At 36.3% G+C, this 27,506-nt stretch overlaps 1 protein-coding gene across 2 annotated transcripts; it reads left to right on the top strand.

Annotated features, from left to right (window-relative positions):
* Positions 1-40: 40 nt before the first annotated feature.
* LOC120275702 lies at positions 41-27,506 on the top strand. 2 transcript variants are annotated; one of them, XM_039282374.1, is made up of 16 exons: positions 42-237; positions 572-703; positions 1,932-1,984; positions 2,870-2,907; positions 3,243-3,330; positions 4,017-4,122; positions 4,223-4,293; positions 4,897-4,966; positions 5,684-5,746; positions 6,429-6,500; positions 6,588-6,689; positions 6,889-6,963; positions 8,268-8,366; positions 25,927-26,043; positions 26,793-26,849; positions 27,250-27,506. In XM_039282374.1, the coding sequence occupies exons 1-16, from the start codon at positions 202-204 to the stop codon at positions 27,304-27,306; spliced, it is 1,236 nt and encodes a 411-aa protein (XP_039138308.1). In that variant the 5' UTR covers positions 42-201; the 3' UTR covers positions 27,307-27,506. The 2 variants fall into 2 exon arrangements, with proteins under 2 accessions (XP_039138307.1, XP_039138308.1); XM_039282373.1 differs by lacking the exons at positions 25,927-26,043; positions 26,793-26,849; positions 27,250-27,506 and adding an exon at positions 12,389-12,729 and having other exon boundaries at positions 41-237.

The following is a 27,506-nucleotide window of genomic DNA, read 5'->3' as shown; positions in this document are numbered from 1 at the left end:
GCAAATCTCTCTCAAATTAAAATCTCTTTCTCAGCTTGCTGCTTCTCTCCCTGGTGTTATCCCACCACTCTCTCTCTCTCTCTCTCTCTCTCTCGCGTTGGTCGCCGGAGCCATCGCCGCTTCTCCATCTCGATAAGGAGTCGTCGGGAGAGAGCCATTGGGATCAAGGAGCATTTGGGAGGAGGAATCAAAGGAAGAGCTATGGTTCTGGTGATGGAGTTCCGACTCAAATCAATGGTAAATTTCTCATTTCTTTTCTTAGATTTGCATCTGTAATTCCTCTTTGCTGTTGTTTGTTTTGATTGATGAGAAAGTTTCCTGTGATGAATTTATATGTAGATAGTTTGCAAACTGCGTTCTTCTTGTTTTTCTTGGAATTTTTGGGGTTGTTTGATTTTCTTGGTGGAGAAATGGTAACAAGAATGGTAAGATCATGGTGTTGATAAGATATCTTGTCGGTTCTTTTCTTTGCCCTAGTTTCTCTTTCTAAATTTGCTTTTTTGTGTTGAAAATTTTACCTATTTTTATGCATGGACGCTGACTGCCATTGTCTAATTGTGGGAATTTGCAGCCACACTTGCCAAGTTGTCAGTATAGCTTTCTTATCAAGAGAAGTGATTCAAAAAGGAGTAGGCCATTCAATATTGTTTCTTTAGCTTCAAAAGGGAAGGGGTTTGGGCGCCAACCTGCCAAGAAAGAGAAGGTAAATTTCATATCCAAGCATTTGGCAATGACTTATATCTTATGCATAATATACATACATAATATACTGATATCTTTACTTTGAAACCCTGTCATGATAATTCTTTTGTTTGCTTGCTTTTGCTGTTCTTGATACTGTTTTGTTTTGAGTTACTTTTGATAAAATCTACTTTTCTTATGCTTTTAGGGATATATATATATATCTATATACTGTTCTTTTCTTGGGAAAATTAGTTATAAACCTCTCGAAAGTTCTATAATTGCATATTTACCCTTCGAAAAAACATAATTGTATATATACCCCTGAAAAATATAGATAATTGCGGATATGTCCCTATTGTTAGATTCTGAAGTTAATTAAACTTTATTAACTACAGCTATAACTTGGATTAAGATATACAAAATGTTCAAAATAACCCTTGTACAACTTCATTTTACAATAAAAAAAACTTTTCAAGGGTATATATGCAAAATGTATAATGGTGATTTTATATACTTACTGTTTGTTAACGGATGATTTTTCAACTAATTTGAACCCAAGGGGTATATATGCAATTATATGTATTATTCAAAGGTATGTATGCAATTATCTTTATTCAGGGGCAAATATGTAATTTCAAAATTATTTAGGGGTACACCTGCAAAACACCCTTTTTCTTTATATGGTTACCTATACAGGCTATACTGCTTGCCTTTCTATACTAATTTTATTTTGTTTTGCAGTAGAGTTATTTGTTTGTACTGAAGATTTAATGTTAAGTTTGTCTTCTTTTTAGTGCTAGTTATTCTAACAGTAAGCCTCATCACACGTAATTGCAATTTGTATGGGTATAATTTTTTCAATTAGAATGTGTTAGGAGGTTCTTGGTTGATTCTGTTTTGTTTATGAATCTTAAACTGATTAAGCAATGTTTACTTGTTGAATTAGCTATTCAAAAAATTTGTAGAATAAATTAGATTAATTGTCAAATTTTCTGCTTCTATTAATCAGTTCTTCTTTGTGCATACCTTTTGTTGGTGATTGCTAAATCTATCCTTTAAAGTTTCTTCCATAAATCACATGTCTAATTTTGTCTATATGGCAGTATATGTTAATTGTAGTATGCTCATTATCAAATATTGTATCTCCTTTTTCCTATATGCATCAATGTGCTAAAACTAAAATTTCTGTTGGTGATACTACATATTTATATATTTTGATGATATTTCTTATATTTCTTGAACTGCAGAATAAAAATGTAAATCTAACAAAAGAGACTGACACTGCTGCATCGGAAGCAAGGTATTTGTTACTTGACTTTTGTGCCAGTTATTTGCTGGGATCTATATATAATAATAAGTAATGCCTCTGTTTTGATATATATATATATATATATATTATTTTTTTTTAATAGTAGTATCTATTTTATCATGTTTATAAATCTTTTTTTATGTTTAATTTGTTTTTCATTTTTGGCACATTCTGATAATTGTGTAAGGTGGCTGTTGACAGTGATCCCCCTGGAAAATTCCCCTTTCTGTATATATGTTCTTGGATAAAGATTATGACATGCGCCCATTAAAGGGAGACCTTCTGTCAAGATGCATACATAGTTCTATAAAAAATATGGGAATTTAAGAGTATAAAGATATATTATGATCTAGCCAAGGCAAAAAACTACTGTCAAGTCTATATATGTGGACAGTGTAATGTCTGTGGTGTATGTGAAAAGGTCAGTATGATTGAGTAGTAGCTTGTTTTTATGGGAGCATATAAATTTGACATTGTAAAATGACCTTTTGTTTTATAAAAAACACATGAAATCACCAGGTTTAAGTATATGGACTTCTGAAATTTGAATAAATTTTCTGTTAGACCATCTTTCTTGTAATTCTGTTTTTGCTTTCAAGTTTCAAATAATGTTTACATATTACTAAGAATGTTACTCCCCAGCAATGATTCTTCTCTAAAGCTATTTACCCTTCGCAAATGATGTATGATAGTCTTTTGTATTTTGGTTTGATATAGTCAAAAGCTGTCCGGATGAGTTTCAGTGTTACATGATTGATTAATTTTGTTGGAACATGTGATTCTATGATTTTGCTATTGATTTTCTCCAAATAAAATTTAAGTTCAGATTGATGTTCTATATATATTTATTAGAAAATTGTTACTGTTTGTGTACAGAAAACTTGCTCCAGAAGAAGATAAGACAAGAGCTAGAGGTAAGTTGCATATCTAATTGTTTCTTGTAGCTTATGTAGTTTGTGTCCTACAATTAACCAGTTTAGCACAGTTAGGGTCAAACCATTTCTTTAATTGTTTTTCATTGCTGTGTTATCAAAATTAGCATTTTAATTTTGGAGGTTAATGTATGTTTTAATACTTCATAACATAGATTGAATTATGTTATTATTGTATATGTGTTTGTTTTTGAAGGTAATGATCCCACTTATACAAATAATTTTTGGTATTTTCCTTAGTTAATTGTTAGTGATGTTTAATGCACTGCTGGAATGCTTATTTATATATGATTTCCTCAATAACTTTTGTTTTTCAGAAGCACCTTATCTAATGAGTGGCATAGAGAGAAAGTTCAGTGATGTCTCTGATCAACGTTTCAATGAGAAACTGGAAGCAGTAAGAAGGTAATGCCACAAAGCAGAAAATTTTCCCTTTTGTTGTCTCACGAACTATTCATGCTTGCTAATCTAACTTTTTAAAGATCTTATTTTCCCATGTAATCCTGCTTTTTTTTTTTATTTTTTTGTACCATGCCATTTTTACCAGTATATTCATATTGAAGCTCATGGTTAGTGTGGAAATGTCTTTATGTGATCTTCTCTAAACATGGAAAACAAACTTAGTTGGAGATGGGGCTTAGGATCTTCGACTTTATGACTTGGAAATGTTTGAGTACTATCTTTTATGGAGATTAGCTAATGCTGAAAATACTGCCTGTATGTAGTCTTTTCAAGTTCTTTTGGTTTAGACTTTAGAATATTAAATATAAAACCTCTTATGATAGCAATCTTCCAAATATTTAAACAACAATTTTCATTTACCCTAGAGATCAGCCAATTTTTGAAAGCATCTATTTTTACCTCAAGTATGTTTAGGCTCACTTGTCTTTTTATTCTACTGATCTTTTTAGCATATTCTAAAACAAATGTATTTTTTTAGAATCCGATAACTGTAAAAGCTTTATTTGTTCTTTTCACTTGTTGATTTTGCTTGAATGTTTGTAATTCCTATATTTGAAGAAAATTCACGATAAATTCCTGTCAAGCCTAAAAATTGGCTTTTATTAGGTCATTTTAGATTTTATTCCCAGGTCTGCACTTGAGCAGAAGAAAAGGGAAGAAAACAAAATTTATCAAGCAATTGACTATGATGCACCTATTGAATCTGAGCAAGGTACTATTGGGCTTGGTACAAAGGTACAAGTGCAGAAAATTGATGTTACTTCTATTATTGACAAAAATCTCAACCATGTTGCATTTGCATGAATTTCACTGATTTGAATTGTATTTAAATTAGGTGGGAGTTGGAATAGCTGTTGTTGTTTTTGGGTTGGTTTTTGCACTTGGAGACTTCATTCCCTCTGGAAGGTAATAGCATTCTCACCTTATGCTCAGTGCTTGTTCTTATTGAACAGTGTTTATTGACCTGAATGCATAACTCTTGTTTTATGCTTGTCTAGGGACTCTTATCACAGACTATATTGCTTATGAATTAGCATTGAGCTTTAGTTGTAGTGTTAAACAAAAAATGCTGATAAGGAATTTGTACCACAAACCATCAGCACAAGAAAATTAGAACTAGGACACTTTTCTCAATTCACAAATAGCTTCACCATATTGTTGAGTAGATATTTGTGATCTATTGCCCTGGTTAGCATGCATTTTCTTCGTTTCTTCAGTAAATACATTGATGGTATGTTATGTTCTTGGATTCATAGGAAAAGGCCTCTTCATATCCTGAATATATATGTCATTCACTCATTTAAGAGCTAGCTTGCAGTTCTGCATGTGTATGCCTTGTGATAGAACTCCTCCTTGTCTTCTATTTTAACAAAATATTATAGTATATTTTCATTATCATATTCCATTTTCTTGCTCTTTTGGATGAATTTCTTTTCTTGTTTCTCAACTCATGTCATGAAAACAGTGTCCTTTTTTGGTGATGATATCACTTCTTTTCCTCTGTTACAGTGTTGGGCCGACACTGCAGTCTTCAATTGTTGATAAAAAACTTACAGATGAAGAGAAAGCAGCTCTCCAGGTAGGAGTTCTGAGGAATATTTTATAGTGCAGAACTGCTCATTGTCTGTTTAATAAAATATGTCTTGACAAATATTTAGCAGATGCATATCATATATGACTCATATAAGTTCATGTTGGTGATGTTTGGTTTAAGGATAGATTTAATGCAAGAAGTTTATATTACACTAAAGGTTGAGAACACACCTGTCATTCTCGTGAATGTTTGTATGCTTTGGAGTATAATTGTTTCCTCATGCAATGGTTGTTAGTGTACTCAATGATCTCATGGGTATGGATCCTGATGACGCGTTCTGACAAGCATTCTTGATTTTAGGTAACCAATGTTTTTTTTTTTCAGATATACAGCTTTAATGGTCACTGTGTTGATCAATAGATTTGTTTTTAAGAACTACCAACTACTATGCCATGCCAATGTGGATAAACAAGAAAATTTGGATGATACTGGCAAGATGCTGTTGTACATTTTACTTGTGAAACATCTACTTGATGATGAATCTTTCTTTTTTTATGAAGCATATTATGAACTCAATCAATTTATCTATGAATATAGTGTATTTTGAATTGTCTTTTCCTGCGCTTTACAGTCATAATCAAAATTTACTTTAATGTTCGGATTTGACCAAAAGTTTGCTGTTTGAACTTATGTTTCCTCTAAGACATAAATGTTCCAACATTCAAAAAGGGCCAATCATTTAATGTGTTCTCATTCTTTTAGACGAGACTTCGACAATATGAGGCAACACTTGGCACGACACCTTCAGATCCTACTGCTCTTGAAGTAAGTATCAAAAATTGTTATTGTGACAGGATATGATTAAATTTGATACACTGCCCTGTGCAATCATTAGTTATATGAACTTATGTTTTCTCCCTACTAGCTCATTTATAGATCAAGATAAAGTTTTTAGTTGAGACTTTTGATTGCTTTTTTCCAAAATACCTTTTCATGTTGTACCAATCATTCAACGAATTATGTGAAATTGCTATGCTTCTCTATCACCGATTGCTTGCACAATTTTTCCTCCGAAGTGAATCTGGTTCATACAATGTTATGGATGAGCAAGGGGCTTTTTTTCTTCATTATTTTTGTAGTTTGATTAGTGGTTCAAAAACTAGGTTATGTTCTGAAGTACTTTTAATTGATGAGTCATGGATAGAGATTTTTTTTCTTAAAAAAATAATTTAATGCTAACTTCCATGTTTGGCATTGTTCCTATTTTATATGCAACATTAACATGGGAACGAACAAAAGGAAATATATTTTCGAGTGTATTTTGTGATACATGCATTGAGTGATATTTCTACTTTTGTTGAGAGAAGGTGTTTTTGATTATTTCCGTATTTATCGGTTTCTGATTAAATCTATGTATGAGTTGTTTTCCTATTCGTTGATGGATCATAGATTCATAAACTGCCAGCAATCTTGATTGACATCTTATAGAGCCATAGGAATTGTGCAGGGTGCAGCTGTGACTTTGGTAGAATTAGGATCATATGATCGAGCATCATCTTTGCTCGAGAAACTTACCAAGGTTTTTGATGCATTTTTCTTAAGATTGCTTGATTTAATTACCTCAAACTGAAAAAGTTCTCTAATTATTGTTGTCTTTGAGAGGCAGGAAAGGCCTGATGATGCTGAAGCATTTCGTTTACTAGGGGAAGTTAAGTATGAGCTCAAGGATTATGAAGGGAGTGCTGCAGCCTACAGGAGTTCTTTATCAGTTAAGTATGGGATATAACATATCTTGCATAGTTGCATTAGTATGGCTATAGCAAGCTGGATCCTATCTCCTTCAGTCTAGTGCTTTTCACATAGCCTTATGAAAATCAGTGATTAAAAATCATTGACCTGTGGTCATGAATATTTCTAGCTAATCTTATTTCTTGTCCTAATCCCTCAATATCTTGATTTCTCCAAAGGCTTCTCGTAGTGTGGATTTTGACGTTCTTCGTGGACTTACAAATGCGTTACTTGCTGATAAGAAACCTGATGAGGTATATCTTTTTTCCTCATGCATCTTGGCTATTCTAGTTATTTCATTCTGATTCCTTTGGCATATTTTCTCTTAATTATACACAACTTCATCTTGTGTTTCACCAATCCTTTTTGGATTTTCATATATTATTTTTTCCCTCTTTTATTGCACTTCTTTGAGCCAATCCCAGAAAAGTGCTCTGCAGTCTTATGAGCTTGTTTTATTTGCTGACAATTTATGTTGTTTCTTTATGAATCTTGATAGTCTAATTTCAAGGCAGTAATGGTTTGCCACTATGTTAGACTTATTTGGAAGAATCCTAAAAAAGTTTCAACGTGACATAATTGTTGGTGGTCATTTCTCTAGGCAAAAGTATCCATCAGTATACCAGTAATTACTGAGTCTATGACAGAACTTTCCCTTCCCCTTTTCTTTGCTGTGTCAGAGAACGACAAGTCTATATATATTAGTGAATTGATGATTAATTGGCGAGTATAAAATAGAATGATTTGGATTTTGTTGTAAAAGTGAATAACTTCTAATATACCCTCATAAAAATCATATTTACTTCTATAGCCTTACAAAACCTTTTCATTTGCTTAAATACCCTTGTGGTTGAAAATTAACGTACAAATTTTATGAAATATTGATTGATCTTTTTTTTTTTCTTAATTTTTTTAGTTTCCCAAAATAAAGAGAGTAATAAACTTTCCAATAAAATTTTTTGTTCAAATTTTTAGTTAGAGGGGGTACATAAGCAAATTAAAATGATTTGTAGGGGTGGTAAGAAAATATCATTTTTACATGGCCCATATAAGCAATTTCCCATTTTTGCAGGGGCATGCAAGCAAAAACTCATTACAAAATCAGTTATTGTTATCTATCACTAATATACACTAAACATACTTGCTGTTTGGACTTGTGGACAAGACGCTAGACGGCTAGAATTATTTGATAAAAATCTGCATTAGTTATTAACAAAGTAATCATTGCGTTTGAGATCTTACTGGAAATAAAACATGAGTGTATATACAAGATAAAATATCAAGAATCTGAGTTAAAAGGTTCATGCCTACTATGACTTGATAGTTGAACCATATCACTAATGCATACATTTCATGCGTTGATTGCCTAATCATTTTCCAGTTGAATGCTTTCCACATGATTGCTTTGATGTGGTTGTCTAGCGGTCAGAACTAATGTCTTGCACGTTCTACTGTATTAAATATCATGTATAGGCAGTACGTATATTGCATAACAGCAATTCAAATTTCCTGAGTTCAGATTCTGCTCACATCTGTTTTACATTCATGATACAAGCAGGCAGTTCAGTTCCTTCTCTCGGCTCGGCAAAATCTGAACACACAGGACCCAAATCAAACCGATGGCTCAATGGAATCACAGAAAGTTGATCCAATTCAAGTGAGTTTTTTTTTTTTTTAAAAAAAATTATTATTATAAAATGACATTATTTCATTTGAGTTGATATCTCAGGATTTTTCTCTCCAACGTTTGTGTGTTTAGTTGGTGAGTTACCCACATTCTTGGCAAACACCCCAGAGATATCTCACCATTGTTTTTTAATTTGATTTAATTAATTAAATAATAAGTATATTAATTATTTATTTAAATATTAATAAAATACATAATTAATAAAAATAAAAATTCAATTTTAAAATATTTAATTTTAATTAGAATAAATTAAGTGTTATCCCACATAAAAGTTCACCTCCAAATCTATCTTTAAATAGATTGCCTTCAAAGCGCTCTTCTTGCCCAACAATCAATTATATCTTATGGTGAAATAAGTTCCTAAAATCTTGTTGTAATTGTAAGGTTACTCGTACTATTAGGATAATTTCTTCTATATTTGTTATGATAATTCTTACTAGTTAAGGATACCTGCTAAGATATTATGTACTTTGTGTGAAATAGAATTACCATTTCTTGCATGGTAACAATTGTTCAAAAAGATGAATGAACTTGTATACCTGAATTTAATCAAAATCAGATACATAAGGACCATATATATATAGGTATTAAACCATAGCTAAATCTAAATTATGCCACTCAAAATTTAAATCTAAATATATCTTTAACAATTTTTGCAAACTCAAGGTGGTAGGTGTCAGACCCTTTCTGCAGGGAACTCTAACTCGGAATGAGTTCAAAGAAGAAGGGATCTTATGAGGACCTAATAGCAAGTCCTTGGAGATGTTGGGATACCTTCAGAGAAAAACTTAATAAAAGCCATAAAAGTGCCAAAATGCAGCTTAAACAAGGAAAAAAGGCTGTAGGTCGTAACTTAAGACAAGGAAAAATTATGTTTTCTTATAGGATATTAGATTTTATATTTTTGGTACTAGTAGGCCTTATATGGGCTCTATATGGGCTTATGAGCCTTACACCAAAAAGTCTCAAGATTTAGTGGCTCAACCTCTATACCTATATATAAACCCATTACACTTCTATTACACGATGTGGTACTATATTTCCAACACTCTTCCTCAAGTTCAACTCTTGCACAGACTTGTACACCAAAGGTTTGTTTACATGGACTTGTACACTACTTATGTCTCAGAGGTCCTACACACATGGAGGTCATACACACATAGACTTGTACCACATCGGTGACTCCACTATATTTCTCTGATACCATATTAAATTTTATATTTTTGGTACTAGTGGGCCCTATATGGGCTCTATATGGGCTTAAGGGTCTTACATAAAAATGTCTCAAGACTTAGTGGCTCAACCTCTATACCTATATATAAACCCATCACACTTATATTACACAACCGATGTGGTATTATATTTCCAACACAGGCATAGCCAGGGCATTAGTGGTCAAGAGTTTGATCTTAGTGGTCGTGTGAGCCTAGGCATGCATGGCGTGTGTTGGCAGGTTGTGCACATGCATATGCAGCTGTTATTATGCATGTTTTAAGGGCGGAGAGAGGAATACAGGGGCTTAGGCTAGCAATCGTAAAGGCCCTTCTTTCTTGAAGCCGTGGTGCCATTGATAGAAAGGCACCTTGTCACATTCTCGGGCTATGGATTGAGTCACTGGGTGATGAACTAGGAAATCCACTTCGAATGTCGGCGTCTTCCCTTTATTGCGATTTCTTCCTCGTGACGAACCTATGATGAATGTGGAACTCGTTGAAGGAAGCTCCTAACCTTAGACTCGTTAAGATGGAGAGTCTTAAACCTCTAGAGATATAATCAAATTCAGCTTGTTTTTATTCTCCCAAATCATCTTCTTAAATGGAGATTACATGAGAAATTATGAAACTAGAATTAAGAACTAAAATTAAGGACTCTTGATTGCAATTGAAATACTTGCTAAAACAAACTCTAGTTAAAAGGCATAAAATTGTTGCTTGTCTTCATTCCTATCTTTGGCGATGTTGCTTGCAAAATCAGATTCTTTAAATTAGGAATGGAATTATTTGCCTTCCTTCCTATCTTGGAAGCTTATGATCTCTTTTTACCTGTGGTCCATGTCTCTCATAAGTTTTACCCACAAAAGCATCTGTAACATTACCCCCGCCTGGACAAAAAGCTTGTCCTCAAGCTTGAAATATGGATAAGTAGCACAGAAATGATCAACATCTTCCCAAGTAGCATCTGTGGGTGTGGAGCCAGACCAATGGGCTAGGATTTCCCAATGCCCACGATTAAGATGTGAGCGCAGAATAGCACAAGGATTAGAAATGAGTTTTCCTTCCGTTATCGGTGGTAGATTGGGTGGAGCAGTTGGGGTAGCCCCGCGGAAAGCCTTGAGAAAAGAAACATGGAAGACATTATGGATTTTACATTCAGATGGTAACTCTAATTGATATGCAACTTGCCCGATCTTGCGTAACAATGTAAAAGGTGATAGCATATATCAAGCCTCAATTGGTATTATAGTTGTAAATATATTGTATAGCTGTAACTTCCTTATTTAGATAGATCTAATTGCTAGCAATTAGCATAGATTTAGTTATTGTAATTGCTGAAAATCAGCGTTGTAGATCTCTAACTTTTTATATATAACTCTCATGGGGGGGAGACATTCAATTCAATTCAATTTTATATGGTATCAGAGCCAAAATTCAGAAGTTGAGAGTGTCTTCTTGTGAAGTCTAGATCTTGGTTTTCAGGTATTCTTGTTAGTGTTATTTCAGTTCAATTTCTGAACTCTTGGGGTCTGCTGATCTTCAGCACTTCTTGTTATATTTGGAGGGGCTACATTTTTTTTGGTGAGTTACGGGTATCATGTCAACTAGCAACTTGGATATTTTTGGTGTGCGTTTCACAGGCAAAAATAATTCTGTCTGGGAATTTCAATTTCGTTTATTTGTCATGGGAAAAGAACTACGGGGTCACCTTGATGGTAGTGATCCAGCACCTACTGAGGTTCCTAAATTGGCTCAATGGCAAGTCAAGGATGCTAGAGTCATGACATGGATTTTAGGATCGATTGATCAACTGCTTGTTCCTAATCTGAGGCTATATAAGACTGCTAAAGACATGTGGGAGTACTTAAAAAAAGTTTACAATCAAGACAGTACAGCCAAACGTTTTCAATTAGAGTATGAAATTGCTAGTTACTCTCAGGGTGATCTCTCCATTCAAGATTACTTTTCTGGATTTCAGAATTTATGGGCTGAATATGTTTATATAATCTATGCCAAAGTACCAACTGAGTCCCTTTCGGTGGTTCAAGAAGTGCATGAACAAAGCAAGAGAGATCAGTTTTTGATGAAATTACGTCCTGAATATGAGGCAGCCCGCTCTAATTTGATGAATCGTGATCCTTCTCCTTCTTTGGATGTGTGCTTTGGAGAGTTGCTTCGTGAAGAGCAGCGTCTTGCAACACAAACAATTTTCCAGCAAAACAAAATACATGATAATGCAGTGGCTTATGCAGCTCATGGGAAAGGCAAAGGAAAAGACATGCGGCACATTCAATGTTATAGCTGCAAGGAATATGGGCACATTGCTGTTAACTGTTCAAAAAAATCTTGCAATTATTGTAAGAAGCCTGGGCATATTATCAAAGAATGTCCTATTCGTCCTCAGAATCGTCAGGCTAATCAGGTTGCTGGTTCTACAACTACTGATAAATCAATTCTTAATCCTGAAATGGTTCAACACATGATTACTACAGCCTTTTCAGCCTTAGGACTTCAAGGTAAGCATACTACACCATCTTGGCTTGTGGATTCTGGGGCATCCAATCATATGACCAGCTCTCTTGAGATGCTTAGCAATGTTAAAAAGATATTCAGATTGCTAATGGTAATAAGTTACCTGTTCATGCTATTGGGGATCTTAATTCTTCAATCAAAGATGTTCTAGTATCTCCTGAGCTTTCTACTAGTCTCATTTCTATAGGACAATTGGTTGATAATAACTGTGATGTTCAATTTTCTCGTAATGGCTGTGTTGTGCAGGATCAGGTGTCAGGGACAATACTAGCGAAGGGGCCTAAAGTTGGACGATTGTTTCCTTTACACTTTCCTATTTCCACTTTTATTTCCTTAGCTTGTATCACTGCAAACAAGAAAGGTGAATTATGGCACAAACGTTTAGGCCATCCTAATTCTGTTGTCTTATCTCACTTACTCAATTCTGGTTTATTGGGCAATAAAGATCAATTCTCCTCTCATCTTTCTTTTGACTGCTTTACATGTAAATTGGGTAAAAGTCTCTTTCTTTTCCTTCCCATGGTAATCGTGAAAAAAGCTTCTTTGATATGATTCATAGTGATGAGTGGGGCATTACTCCTGTTATATCTCATGCCAATTACAAATACTTTGTTACATTCATTGATGATTACAGTAGATATACCTGGATTTATTTTCTTCATTCGAAATCTGAGGTATTCTCTGTCTTTAAAACATTTGTATCCCATATTGAGACCCAATTTTCTTCAAAAATCAAAGTGCTCAGGTCTGATTCTGGTGGGGAATATATGTCTCATGAATTTCATGATTTTCTCCACCAAAAAGGCATTGTTTCTGAACGCTCTTGTCCTTATACACCTCAGCAAAATGGTGTTGCTGAACGTAAGAACCGCCATTTGTTAGATGTTGTTCGAACTTTATTGCTTGAATCTTTTGTTCCAACTAAATTTTGGGTTGAGGCCTTATCTACAGTAGTTTATTTAATAAATCGCTTGCCATCATGTGTCTTGAACTTTGAATCTCCCTATTATCGTCTTCATCATAAGCCTCCCAACTATCTTAACATGCATATTTTTGGTTGTGTTTGCTTTGTCCATTTGCCATCTCATGAATGACATAAACTTTCTGCTCAATCTGTTAAATGTGCTTTTCTGGGCTACAGTATTTCTCACAAAGGTTATGTTTGCTATGATCCATCCTCTAATAGATTCCGCATATCTCGTCATGTTGTTTCTTTGAAAATCAATTTTTCTTTCCTACTTATGTTCAGTCTTCGCCAGAGCCACTTGTTCTTCCTAATTTTGATGATGTGCCTACTACTTTTGAACGATTCAAGCCAGGATTGGTGTATAAATGACAACAACGTCCAACTCTACAGCTTTCTGAGCTTGACCTGACATCTGAGCCTACTCAAACTGCTTCCTCCACAGACAATCAACTCTTAAATGCCCTTCCACGGCGCTCTTCCAGAGTTACCTATCCACCTTATCGGTATGGATTTTCTCATACATCTCTTCATGCTACTTTAAACAGTGTTCCTTCATGTTATTCAGAGGCTGTTAAACATGATTGTTGGCGTAAGGCAATGGAAGAAGAACTTCAAGCTCTTATGGACAATCACACATGGGATATTGTTCATTGTCCTGCCAATGTTAAAGCCATTGGTTGTAAATGGGTCTACTCGATCAAGCTTCGTTCTGATGGTACTTTAGATCGCTATAAGGCACGGTTGGTTGCCTTGGGTAACAAACAAGAGTATGGTATCAATTATGAAGAAACTTTTGCCCCGGTTGCCAAGATGACAACTGTTCGAACAGTTATTTCCATTGCTGCGTCATAAGGCTGGCCACTTCATCAGATGGATGTTAAGAATGCATTTCTTCATGGTGATCTCAAAGAAGATATTTACATGGTTCTACCACCTGGGTTATCTTCCTACTTTTCTTTGGACGTTTGTAAGTTGAAACGATCTCTATATGGGTTAAAACAAGCTCCCCGGGCATGGTTTGATAAATTCAAATCAATTTTGCTCCAATTTTCATTCAAGCAGAGCCAATATGATTTGTCTATGTTTCTTTGCAAGACCTCTACTGGTATTGTAATTCTTCTAGTTTATGTTGATGATATTGTTATCACTAGGACCGACTCCGTCTTAATTGCTCGTGTGCAACAACATCTTCAAGCCTCATTTCACATGAAGGATCTCGGTCCTCTTACTTATTTCTTGGGTTTGGAAGTTCATATTGCTTCTTCCGGTATTTTTTTTGCATCAACATAAGTACACACAGGATTTACTTCATTTAGCTGGTCTTCAAGATGCTTCTTCTGTGGATACTCCACTCGAGGTAAACACAAAGTACCATTGTGAGGAGGGTAATCTCATTTCTGATCCTACTCTATTTCGACAACTGGTGGGCAGCTTGAACTATTTGACTATTACTCGTCCAGATATTTCCTTTGCTGTTCAGCAAGTTAGTCAATTCATGCAAAAGCCCCATCATCTCCATTTAGCTGCTGTTCATCGCATCATTCGTTATCTTCGTGGGACATCTTATCGTGGTTTGTTTTTTCCAGCTGATTCTCCTCTTCGTCTTGTTGCCTACAGTGACGCTGATTGGGCTGGATGTCCTAATACTCGTCGATCTGTCACGGGCTGGTGCATGTTTCTTGGTAATTCTTTGATTTCTTGGAAGAGCAAGAAACAAGATCGTGTTTCTAAATCTTCTACGGAGTCTGAATACCGTGCTATGTCTGCTGTTTGTTCTGAGATTGTTTGGCTTCGTGGTCTTCTCGCTGAACTTGGTTTTTCTTAGTCTCATCCTACTCCGCTTCATGCTGATAACACTAGTGCCATTCAAATTGCTGCCAGTCCTGTTTACCATGAGCGTACCAAACATATTGAAGTGGATTGTTATTATATTCGTGAAGCCTTAGACACTCATCTTATTTCTCTTCCTCATATTTCTACTAATCTTCAGATAGCTTATGTATTTACTAAGGCTATGACACGACATCGTCATCAGTTTCTAGTGGGCAAATTAATGTTTCTTGATCAACCAGCATCAATTTGAGGGGGGGATGACAGCATATATCAAGCCTCAATTGGTATTATAGTTGTAAATATATTGTATAGCTGTAACTTCCTTATTTAGATAGATCTAATTGCTAGCAATTAGCCTAGATTTAGTTATTGTAATTGCTGAAAATCAGCCTTGTAGATCTCTAACTTTTTATATATAATGAGGAGAACTCTCATGGTGGGGAGACATTCATTTCAATTCAATTCAATTTGATAAAAGGCCCATAGAACTTGGGGATAAGCTTATGGCAAAGCTTTCTGGTCACCAATGAGAATGTAAACATAGGCAAACAATTGAGCTTGGATTGTATTCCACATCCCGATGACCTTTATCATAATATTCCTTCATGCTGTGCTGAGCCTGTTAAAGCCGAACTCGAATATCCTGCAATGCTGAATCCCGATCAAGCAATGCTTGATCTACTGCATCCATTGTTGAAGAACCAGCCACATAAGACAACAAACGAGGTGGATCTCGGCCATAAACGACTTTAAAAAGGAAAAGTGTGGAAAGCAGAATGGAAGTATTATAATAGTATTCACCCCAAGAAATCCAAGTGACCCATTGCTTTGGTTGATCGCCGACAAAACAACGCAAGTACATTTCAATAGTTTTGTTGACCACCTTTGTTTGGCCATCGGATTGAGGGTGGTAGGCAGAAGAAAAGGCCAATTTAGTCCCACATAGGCAAAAAAGCTCTTTCCAAAAATTACTAGTAAAGACAACATCCCGATCACATACAATAGATTCAGGAATACCGTGCAAGCGTACCATTTGCTCAAAGAAAATATGGCCCACACTTGTAGTTGTATATGGATGTGCCATTGGTAGAAAGTGGGCATATTTGGAGAACCGATCAATAATAACAAACAGGACTATTTTGCCACTTGATTTCGGTAATCCATCGATGAAATCCATCGAAACATCAGCCCAAACTTGTATAGGCAATTGGAGAGGCTGAAGTAACCCAGCGGGGCTTAATTGCTCAACCTTGTTACGCTGGCACACTGGGCAAGCTGCCACATATTCCCTAATTGCTGATTTCATGCCTTGCCAATAGAAGTCACTACGCACCCTTTTTAAAGTTTTTTGAAAACCTTCATGTGTGCCATCATGGAATCCTTCTAATATGGAAGAAATAGTGGAAAATGTCGGTAACAGATAAATGCGACCTTTGTAGAAAAGAAGCCCATTTTGTAATGACCGAGAATCATTTACTTCTCCACGCTAAACCTGATCACGCAGCTATTGCAGAGATGCAGTCTCTTGAATTTCTACTTCGATTGCATCAAACAAGAGCACACGAGGTTGGGTAATTGCATGTAGCAAGCCTTCACCGTCAATCTAATGCGATAGCGCATTAGCAGCGCAGTTTAAATTCCTATCCTCGTATTCCACATGAAAATCAAATCCCATCAGTTTACTTATCCAATGTTGTTGAGGAGATGTTGTGAGTCGTTGCTCTAGTGATCGGTGTGAATAATGAAAGATCTGCCTCACAAGTAAGGCGCTAATATTGCACCGCTTTCTCTAATCCAATCAATTATCTTTCATAAGCTGGAAGTTTGAAATGTCTGGCTGCAATCTGGCGGCTGAAAAAAGCAATGGGATGTCCATGTTGTTAGAGTTATGTTATAGTTTATATTTGATTAATGGGCCATAGTGGGCCCATACCACAAAACCTAATATTTCTCTATATATACCCTTGTACTCTTTTATTAATGATATATACAAACTATTTTTTCTATCTTCACATGGTACCAGAGCACTGGGTTAAACCCTAGCTGTTGCCACCACCACTCTAAACCTTAGCCTTCCACCCGCCACCACCATCTCCACCGCCAACTGCCATCTTCATTGCAAATAATCCAACATTCCATGAGCGTACCAAGCATGTGGAGGTTGATTGTCACTATATTCGTGATATGGTACTGAAGGGAGTCATCTCTACGTCATATACCCAGTCGTCTTAGCAACTAGGTGATATCTTCACCAAGGGTTTAAATGTTAAAGTCTTTAGTAATCTACGTAACAAGCTGGGCATGCTCGATATATATGCTCTGGCTTGAGGGGGAGTGTTAAGAGTTATGTTATAGTTTTATTTGATTAATGGGCCATATTGGGCCCATACCATAAAACTTTAATATTTCTCTATATATACCCTTGTACTCTTTTATTAATGATATATACAAACTATTTTTCCTATCTTCACATATGTTGTAGGACAACACCAATTCCTTCTCCAGAGGCATCACACTCCATGACCAACTCATCTTCAAAATTAGGTAGCTGCAAAACTGGAGTTGTTGCCAGAGCTTGTTTGAGTGAATGAAAAGATGCTAACGCCACATCAGTCCATTGGAAAGAGTTTCTTTTGAGCATGCTAGTCAAAGGAGCTGCAAGTTGACCATAATCCCGAATAAACTTGCGATAATAGCCCAATCCCAAGAATCCTCATAGAGCAGTTGGGGATTGTGGTTGAGGTCAATTCGTAACTGCTTGTATCTTGCTATTATCAACCGAAACACCTGTAGCAGACACAATGTGGCCAAGATATGCTACTTGGGAGTCCCTAAATGAGTACTTAGATTTCTTCAAACAAAGATGATGAGCTCGCAATAATTCAAATACCACTCGAACATGGAGCAAATGATCACCCCATGTCTTACTATAAATTAAAATGTCATAAAAGAAAACAGGAACAAACTGGCGCAAGTGTATACGAAATACCTCATTCATATGGGCTTAAAAAGTTGGTGCATTGGTTAACCCAAACGGCATAACCAAGAACTCAAAATGGCCATGGTTTGTCCGAAAGGCGGTTTTCTCAATGTCAGCTTGATCCATGCGGACTTGATGGTACCCCGACCGGAGATCAAGTTTAGTAAAAAATTGAGCCCGTGTAGTTCATCCAATAGTTCCTCCACAACTGGTATAGGGAATTTATCCTTGATTGTTTTAGCATTAAGATCAAGAGACGGATCTGCATGGTCCGGGGAGAGGACCGGAGGGGGCGGAGTTGGCGGTGGTACACGTTGGCGTCGATGATAAACCTGTCCAAAACGACCAACATCTGTATCCAATGGAGGAGGCGTCACACTAGGCATAGGCACAGGCGGAGGGACCGAGACAGGGATGGGGAGAACAATATCAGATGACGTAATTAACATATCGTGAGAAACCGAATCGAGAAAAAAATGATCGAGACTCAAAAAAACGTGACATCTATAGACACAAAAATACTTCCGACTAGTCGGATGGAAACAACCCAGTATCCACGTTGAGTGCGGGAATAACCAACAAAAAACACATTTAAAGCGCACGCTGGCGCAACTTGTCCAAACTAGGAGTTAAATCCTGAACAAAACCAACACAACCGAAAACAAGAGGGGATAAGTGAAACAACTCGGTATTAGGTAGAAGACGACGTAAAGGAGCCTCTCCCCCTAAAGGTGCAGAAGGCATACGATTAATAAGATAGACTGCAGTCAAGATAGCATCAGACCACAAATACATAGGAACATTACGCTCTACCAAGAGAGTGCGTGCAACATCCAAGATCTGACGATGCTTTCTTTCAGCTACTCCATTTTGTTGAGAGGTGTGTGGACAGGTGGTTTAATGAATAATCCCAAAGGACGCACATAAAGAATTTACAGCAGAAGAGACAAATTCTAAAGCATTATCGGTGCGAAGACATTTGAGAACAATGGAAAATTGATTTTTTTATTTCCAAAATGAATTTTTGAAGGACATCAGCAATAGACCGACGGTCTTTTAACAAATATACCCAAGACACTCGGGAAAAATCATCAACAAACACAACATAGTAACGATGACCAGAAATAGACGCGACCTTAGAAGGTCCCCAAACATCACAATGAACTAAATCAAATAACGACCGACTAGACACTAGAGTAGAATGTTTCAAGGTAGCACGATGATGTTTACCCAACTGACACGACTCACATTGAAACGACTCGACTCGAATTCAAGGCAAAGTTTGTTGAAGACGACTAAGAGAAGGGTGACCCAATCTACAGTGCCATATGAGTGATGACTTGGAGTCAGAAACAGATGCTAAACCACAAGGAATATCATCACGCACCAACGTATATACACCGTCACCACGATTACGCCCCAAACCAATCCTCTTCCCTGTCTGCAGATCCTGAAAAATACAGTGAAAAGGGAAAAATGTTACACTACAATTCAAATGTTTGGTGATCGCAGAAACGGATAGTAAGTTGACAGAAAATTCAGGTACATAAAGGACATCATTTAGTCTAAGCTGAGAGGAAGCCTGCACAACTCCCTCTCCGGACACTAAGCACGATCGTCCATCAGCAATTGCCACAGAATGAAAAATAGATGGAGAAAGATTTTGGAAAAAGGGTTTTGTACCTGTCATGTGAGAAGTGGCCCCAGAGTCAATAATCCAGGAACTGTCCCTAGAAGCAAAAAAGGCATTATCTGAGAAAACAGAAGAAGAGACTGTGGTGTATCCTATCTTGACCATAGAAATCGTGTTTTGCGAGGTACAAACATCAACACAAAAACATGAAACACACTCAATAGTGAGTATCCTATCTTGACCATAGAAAAAAAAATAATTGTCAACTAATGATTTTATTAGTTAAAGTAATTAATATTTTGATTGATAAACTTAATTGTCCATCAAGTATTTTGTTATATATTATATTTTTCTTAGATGAACGACCAAGAACAAAATCTCAACAAACATACATATTTTTTCTAGCAATCTAGAAAAGATACAAACATGAATAATGTAGTAACATGAAAAAAAATAAATACAAAATCAGCACAAAAACAGAAAAGGGAAAAAAAGAGAAAATATGAGACGATGAGATTAAAATGGATAAAGAGCACATACCTAAACTTTTTCAACCAGATCTGCTTCTTCTCCGGTGCCGTTTGTTAGGTTGGCTTCTAAAGAAGAAGAAAATGAATATTAAGCAGGAGATAAAGGAAACAGAAATCAAAGAACAATAACTCAATAAGAAGCTTTGCAAATCACAAACCAAGCAACTAGATAAAAATTCATTGTACTTGGTATACATATGCATTAATAAGAAGTTTATTTTTAAACCAAAAAAATTAAAATTAAAATAGAAATTGTTAGCAGTGGAGAAGAAGAAGAAGAAAGATGAGATTTTTGGGAAAGAAGGGATGGAAATCAATAATTAGGCATGAGATGAGAGATCTTACCTTCCTTCTTAGTGACCCGTAGGCAAATGCAAATGGTGGTGAAGCTGAGATCCAAGCTCAGCAAGGGCGGCAAAGAGAAACCGTAAAGGCTGCGATTTCCGGTGAAAGAGCCGCCATTGAAACGGGGCAAGGAACCGCAGCGGTTGGAGAGGAGAGAAAGGATGGGCCCTTGGAGACAGTTGTTGGAGACGTCGAAGTGGGGAGAAATGGACAAGGAGATCGAGTTGGTCGAGGATGGGACCGGTGAGAAGGTTGGAGTGGAGGTGACGACGTTCAGGTAACCGCAACAGGCGAGTTGAGGAGGCTAGGGATGAAGCCGGAGAGGAGAATGGATGATAAAACAAGAAGGGTAAAATTGAGAAACCCAACCTCAATCCAAGCATTACCCCCATTTTGCAAGGTAATGGCAAAGGCTTCAACAAGGACATCACATGCCTTCTCTTTGGGATTCTGTCAACAGTAAAAGCTACCCAAACATGGGTTTGAATGGGTGGGGGTAATGAAGCCCATACCTAGGGCTTCATTACCACCATCCAAACGGGTTGTAAGATAGACTTAAAGGATAAAGGCATTGTAGCTGTTTACTAAGCTTACAGCTAACACAGATTACATCAGAGAAAGGAGAGACAGCTCCTAAGACGCCAAGACGAACAAGGGATGACATACGAGAATGACACAAATGACCAAGACGATGATGCCATATATGGTGAGACAAAACAATGGCATGACATTGATGGATTGGTCCAACTGAAGAAGGGAGGTGAAGGGTATCCAACACATAAACTCCATTATGGCGGCGGTCAGCTTTAATCACCTTCCCATTGTGATCCTGCACACGACACGAGGTACGGTAAAAAATAACTTGACAGTCATAATCAGTAAGTTGGCTAATAGACATGAGGTTCATCGAGAACTATTTGTGGGAAGATCAACAATCTGAGTACGAATCTCAAGAGTGACCGTTTGACAGATGATCATCTTGGCTGTAGAGTCATTGGCAGTCCACTTTTCTAACTGCTGCTCAAACGTCGTGAGAAGAGCAGAAACCTTTGAGGATGAGACAATAGAGTTAGGAAGAGTAGAGGCAGTAGGAGCTATACAGGTGCTGTCAACGTGGCAAAGGATGCGGGTACCATCGAGAATCCGCTTGACAATGAGTTTCCAAGGGATGTAGTTGGTACCATCAAGCACCACATCAGAATGTTGAAGGTTGCGGTGACGCATCTTCGGTAATACCCCACTGAATCCATAACAATCCATTTGTTTTTTTGTTTTTGATTTGGTTTGGTTTTGTTTTGTTTTTTTTATTAAAAAAAAGTCACAGGTGCACAGTAAAAACAAATTAATGTCCCTGCTTTGCCAGGTCACATGCTAGGCAAAAAGTCACATGTCCATAGTGAATTGATTCACAAAATGACAGTAAATCAACTCACAAGCTGAACATGGACAACAATGCAAGTGAAGGTTGGCCGGCAGTGTGGCGAGCCGTGGATGGCCTGGAGAGCAGTGGGCCGGCGGTGTGGCGGGCCGAGGATGTCCAGGAAGTGGTTGGTGGTGGTGGCGCTGCGATGGTTGTTGGTGTTGGCGCTGTGATGATTGGTGGTGGTGGCGCTATGATGGTGGCCGAGAGAGACCGGCAATGGTGGTGACGCTGCGATGGTTTTTTTGTTGGGGGGGCCGACGAGTTGGTAGGTGGTGGTGGTGGTGGCAAGTTGTGCGAGTGACGGGCGATGGTGGTGTGCAGGTCGTGCGAAGGGTTACCGTGAGAGACTAAGAGACTGGCGATGGTGTGGCGGTGATTATATGAGAGAGATCCTGATCTGAGGATTTGAATGAATGAATGATGAGAGAGATGAAGATATAATGAGAATCAGATAGCCAGCGAAGGAGAGGGCTGGTGAGAGGAACATACTATGATGAAAGTTGGCCCAAGAGATGGCCGGAGAAGGAAGTGGCTGGAAGAGATGGCCGGAAAACCTAGTCTGATACCATGATAGAAGAAAGAAGAAAGAAAAGAAGGTAGAGAGAAGCAATTCTCATTAACTGAATATGCATGAAGTAAGACCTTGAGTCTACATATATAGAAACCAAAGATATAACTATACCCAAGTATACCAATGTACATGTATAAGCATGCATACATACATATATCTAACAAGTATAACTCATTAGTTTCGGGAGAGACACGTAATAAAATCTGTAGATCAAATATGGCGAGTCCATGTTTTTGGATCTATGAATGCGTGTTCGTTTCCCTTGACTATGGCTTACAACTTTTAGGAGGGACTCGCAATAAAATCTATAGATAGGTATGGTGAGTCCACGTTTTTGGGATGAGTACTTTGGGCATCATCGAAATCTTGAAGCATGAAATCATATAAATTATAGAACATGAAAACCTCTATCACATAAAAAGCAACTTTCAAATAAAATACAAATTAATCAGTCACATGAAAAGCCACTTACAAATGAAATATAAACAATTAATCATATGAATGACCTTTTACATATAATAGAAAAAACAAAAATTATTCATCATATGTAAAGGTAATATAAAACTATCATCACATGAACATATACTTAAAAATAAAATATATACCGGTATCACATGAAAATGTACTTATAAATAGAATATAAAAGCATCAAGTGAAAAATTACTTATTAATGAAGTACAAATCAATCAGTCATAGGAAAAATTACTTACGATTCTAACCTAATAGGATTCGAAAAATATAGATGTTTGTTGTAGATTTTAGATTTTGATGCAGAAACTTAATCTCCAAAATACCCTTGCTAAGAGATGCACGCAATCACAAATTTGGTTAGCGGGTTGCCACCAGAGTTACGCTTAAAAATCCAAAAAATAAATAAGAGAGTTAAGATGTTTCATTTCAAACTGTTGATGTAGATATCCTTACGTTGCCATGTGTCATCCATTCCATCCCTAGCTATGATCATATTCATTGACATATAGTAGGAGTGCTTCACCAGTAGCCCAGGTCTGTATTAAAAAATAACTAGCCCTAAATTTGAAAACAGTAGAACATGTCTTTTAAAATTTAAATCTAAATTTGTCTTAATAACAACATTGCAGTTATGTTGTCCATCTTTCTTAGTTTGATTGATTTTTTTTTAAAGACCAAATCCTTTACAGTTTCTCAGCCATCAACGCCAAACATTTATGGGCATGTATCACCTTTATGGTTTCTCGGCCTTCATCGCCTAAAGAAGCCTTATTGGTCTTCATTGTCCGAAAACCTCTCAGCCTCCATTACTGAAATTCATGGGTTTTATTTATTTATTTATTTTATGTCTCTGTTATGGTTTCTCGACCTTCATTGCCAAAAGTGGACTTTTCTTTGCCGTCATCATTAACTATTTGTTCTGAATTATTTTTACTATCATAACATTTCAACAACTTTCAATACAATCAATGCATGTTCCAAATTGCCATTGGAAATTTGGAATCTCCTTAAATTGTTTTCAACGGTGCTCTCAGGATATGAGCTCATTATATAGTTCAAATGTGAAAAATTATCTACAATGGTCCCAAATAGTGAAAACTTTTTGGAAGCTGACAAGGCAAGATAAGTCATCTCTATGGAATCTCCTTAAATTGTTTCCAACAGTGATCTTCAGAACATGTGTGCGTTATATCATTCATATGGGAAAAATTATCTACAATGGTCCCAAATAGTGAAAGATTGTTATGGTTTCTCGACCTTCATTGCCAAAAGTGGACTTTTCTTTGCCGTCATCATTAACTATTTGTTCTGAATTATTTTTACTATCATAACATTTCAACAACTTTCAATACAATCAATGCATGTTCCAAATTGCCATTGGAAATTTGGAATCTCCTTAAATTGTTTTCAACGGTGCTCTCAGGATATGAGCTCATTATATAGTTCAAATGTGAAAAATTATCTACAATGGTCCCAAATAGTGAAAACTTTTTGGAAGCTGACAAGGCAAGATAAGTCATCTCTATGGAATCTCCTTAAATTGTTTCCAACAGTGATCTTCAGAACATGTGTGCGTTATATCATTCATATGGGAAAAATTATCTACAATGGTCCCAAATAGTGAAAGATTTTTCGAAGGGGACTGGACTCCATGGAAGATTAGTCATCTCAATGGAACTAGACTGCAACTTGATCATCAAAAATTTTCTGTGTCGGACAAGGAAGACTCAATGATCATGCTGTGACTATGGAGTTCTGTGTAGGCCACAAGTCGTAACCCTCAGCTGCACACGTGTGGGAGACAGTCTCCATCAAACTTATTCCAAAGTCCAGGACTTGGGTCTAATGTTTGAGATGAATGACTACCACCAAGCATGGAACACAGTCAATAACAAGTTACTACTAACAAATGAAGCTAGAACTAGATCATTACCCAGACCTGCAAATGAAATGCAACAAAATGCTTAAACTTTGATGAATTTTGTTGAAAGAGATCAGGTGTTTGAATTCCTTGTAGGAATGAATGCTGAGTTTGATCTGGTTATATCATATTCTTGGGAATGAGAGAGAGTTTCTATTTTAGGTGTTTTCTATTGTCCAAATTGAAGAAAACCAGTACACTGTCATGATGGATTCCCAGTAAGCAAGTGATTGGTAAATAATACAACAATGACATCCTTTGGTGCACCTATTGTGAGAAACCTGGCAGTCAAAAGAGAATTGCTTTAAATTACATGGAGAAACTCCTGTGCTTGGCAGAATGCAACTGATCATATGACCCCACATTCCATTAAAATTAAGCCATTCAAGCCTTGCCCTGGTAGAGTCTTTTCTCTACACAATGTCCTCCATGTCCTGAAATTATACACTAATCTCCTTTATGTTCACCAATTTCTAAATCCATAAATTGTAGCATTACTTTCTTTGACATACAAACCCTAAGTTGTATGGTGGTAATAAGCCAGCCATAAGCATTGCTCCCAACCCAGTTCAACATGATTGCAATAAATGTATTGAAATAGACAGCATCTTATAAAGAGAAGCTTGACAATGGACTCATATATGTATTTGCATACTACTGGAAATCAGCCAACAGATGTTCTGACTAAAAGGCACTCCCACTGCAAGATTTTGGGGGATTTTGAAATAAATCCCTCGAATCTTGTTTTAATTTTTAGTATATTTGATCATTGTTTGGATATTTATTCATATGTTAGCTTAATTACAGGGATTTGATCATCATCCAATCATATCTTTTGTTGTGTGTATTCCTCCATTTATATTTAAAGATAAAATAGAATTACCATGTCTTGCTTTTAACTTTGATTTAATCACTCTGTGCCTATGTGTTCTACTTCTGTGTTATTTGGTTCAACTCAAACTAGCAGCTACATCGAACACCATTATTCGAAACTGCAAAGTTCCATTACCCTGTGCTACTTGTTCTATCTGTGTTATTTATCTTATTAAAGTTATTCCCGAATTTTGATCTTCCTTTCCTGCAAATTTCCATCCCTGTTGTAATTTACAGGTTGAATTGCTTCTTGGGAAGGCTTACTCTGACTGGGGCCATGTCAGTGACGCGGTTGCTGTATATGATCAGCTAATATCTGCTCATCCCAATGACTTCCGAGGCTATTTGGCAAAGGTGCATTTACATTTGCTTTAAATTGGATTATTATTATGATGATCTCTTATCAATGCTCACATTGTTTTGTGTTTTTTCTAAACTAAAATCAGGCCACATTTTCCATTGAGTACTTATTTAAGTTCATTATGAGAACAGATGGATAGTAGATTATTGATATAAATTAATTTTATATGCAATGGATTGCTTGTGAAGTTTTATTATGCAAAACAGAATATCCTGATTGTATATGGAAACATTATATATTTTATGATATATTTGCACTTATTCTGACTAGTATTAGGTTGCAGTAAATGATCAATACAAATAATAGAAATTTGTGCAATTTCATATACAGTTGGATAAACATCCTGAAACTGCTCAAAAGGGTGAATAGGTATGCCAATTCCAGGGCTTATCAAGACAACTTAATCATATCTAACCGAGTAAATACTAGATACACTACACTCAAAAGGAGGTGATTCATACAGATATTTGATTTTTCAGAATAGGATCCAATTTTTCTGAATCCCTAAACTGTTAAATCATGGCAAATTGAAATATTGAAAACATAGGATAAGCTTAAAATGCAGAAAAATTGAAGAAAGATGAAACCACTATCAATAGCTATAGAGAAAATTTCTTGCAAACTAGTTAATGCTTTCAACCTCATATCTCCATCATTCTTGCTTCCAATCTCATATCATTGATGAATGAAAATGTTATTGCAAACAGGATGTTTGTGTAGTTAATGTTTCATGCGTTTGTAGGGAATCATTCTGAAGGAAAATGGTAAAGTTGGTGACGCTGAAAGGATGTTCATCCAAGTGAGTACTTATTCTTTATCCTTAAAATTTGAGAAGTTGAACAAGATTTTGCCAAAGACATATTTAATTTACGAATGGATTTATGGACCAGTTTTAATCAGTATTTATCCTTTAAAGCTTCGCATGCATGAGCAACCACAGTTCAAACTTACATTTAGATGACTCCAATCCCTTTCCGGGTTATGCTTGATGTCGATCTGCATGCAGCTTCTGTTTGTTAAAACTCTTTACATTGGTTTCTGTTTGAAACTTAGAAGGTGCTAAGTCTATCATGTTATCATCTGCAAACATTGTTTGCGAATAAATAATGCATTAACAGTACAGTCATTTTATTTAGGGAAAACAAGTTTTTGAGTGTTGAAACATGGATTAAAGCTGATAATTTTTGTGATACATGCAGGCTAGGTTCTTTGCTCCTGACAAAGCAAAGGCACTTGTAGATCAATATTCTCGGTAAAATGGCTATTGACAAGAAAAAGTAAATAGAGGGGTAGTTTTGTATGCATTTTATTGGAATGTGCCGAGATTTTTCAAATGTATCTATCATACAAGCATTTTATTTGTGGAACTTTGCTCAGGGAATTTTTGTATTCTGTGATAGAGAAATACTGAACTGAATTGAGAAAAGAGAAATGCATAACTGAAGTGTTTCTTTCC

The sequence above is a fragment of the Dioscorea cayenensis genome, chromosome 14 (genome assembly GCF_009730915.1).
Source record: "Dioscorea cayenensis subsp. rotundata cultivar TDr96_F1 chromosome 14, TDr96_F1_v2_PseudoChromosome.rev07_lg8_w22 25.fasta, whole genome shotgun sequence".
Taxonomy (NCBI): Eukaryota; Viridiplantae; Streptophyta; class Magnoliopsida; order Dioscoreales; family Dioscoreaceae; genus Dioscorea; species Dioscorea cayenensis.
Note: the sequence above shows the minus strand (reverse complement) of the source record. Positions and strands in the feature narration are given on the sequence as shown.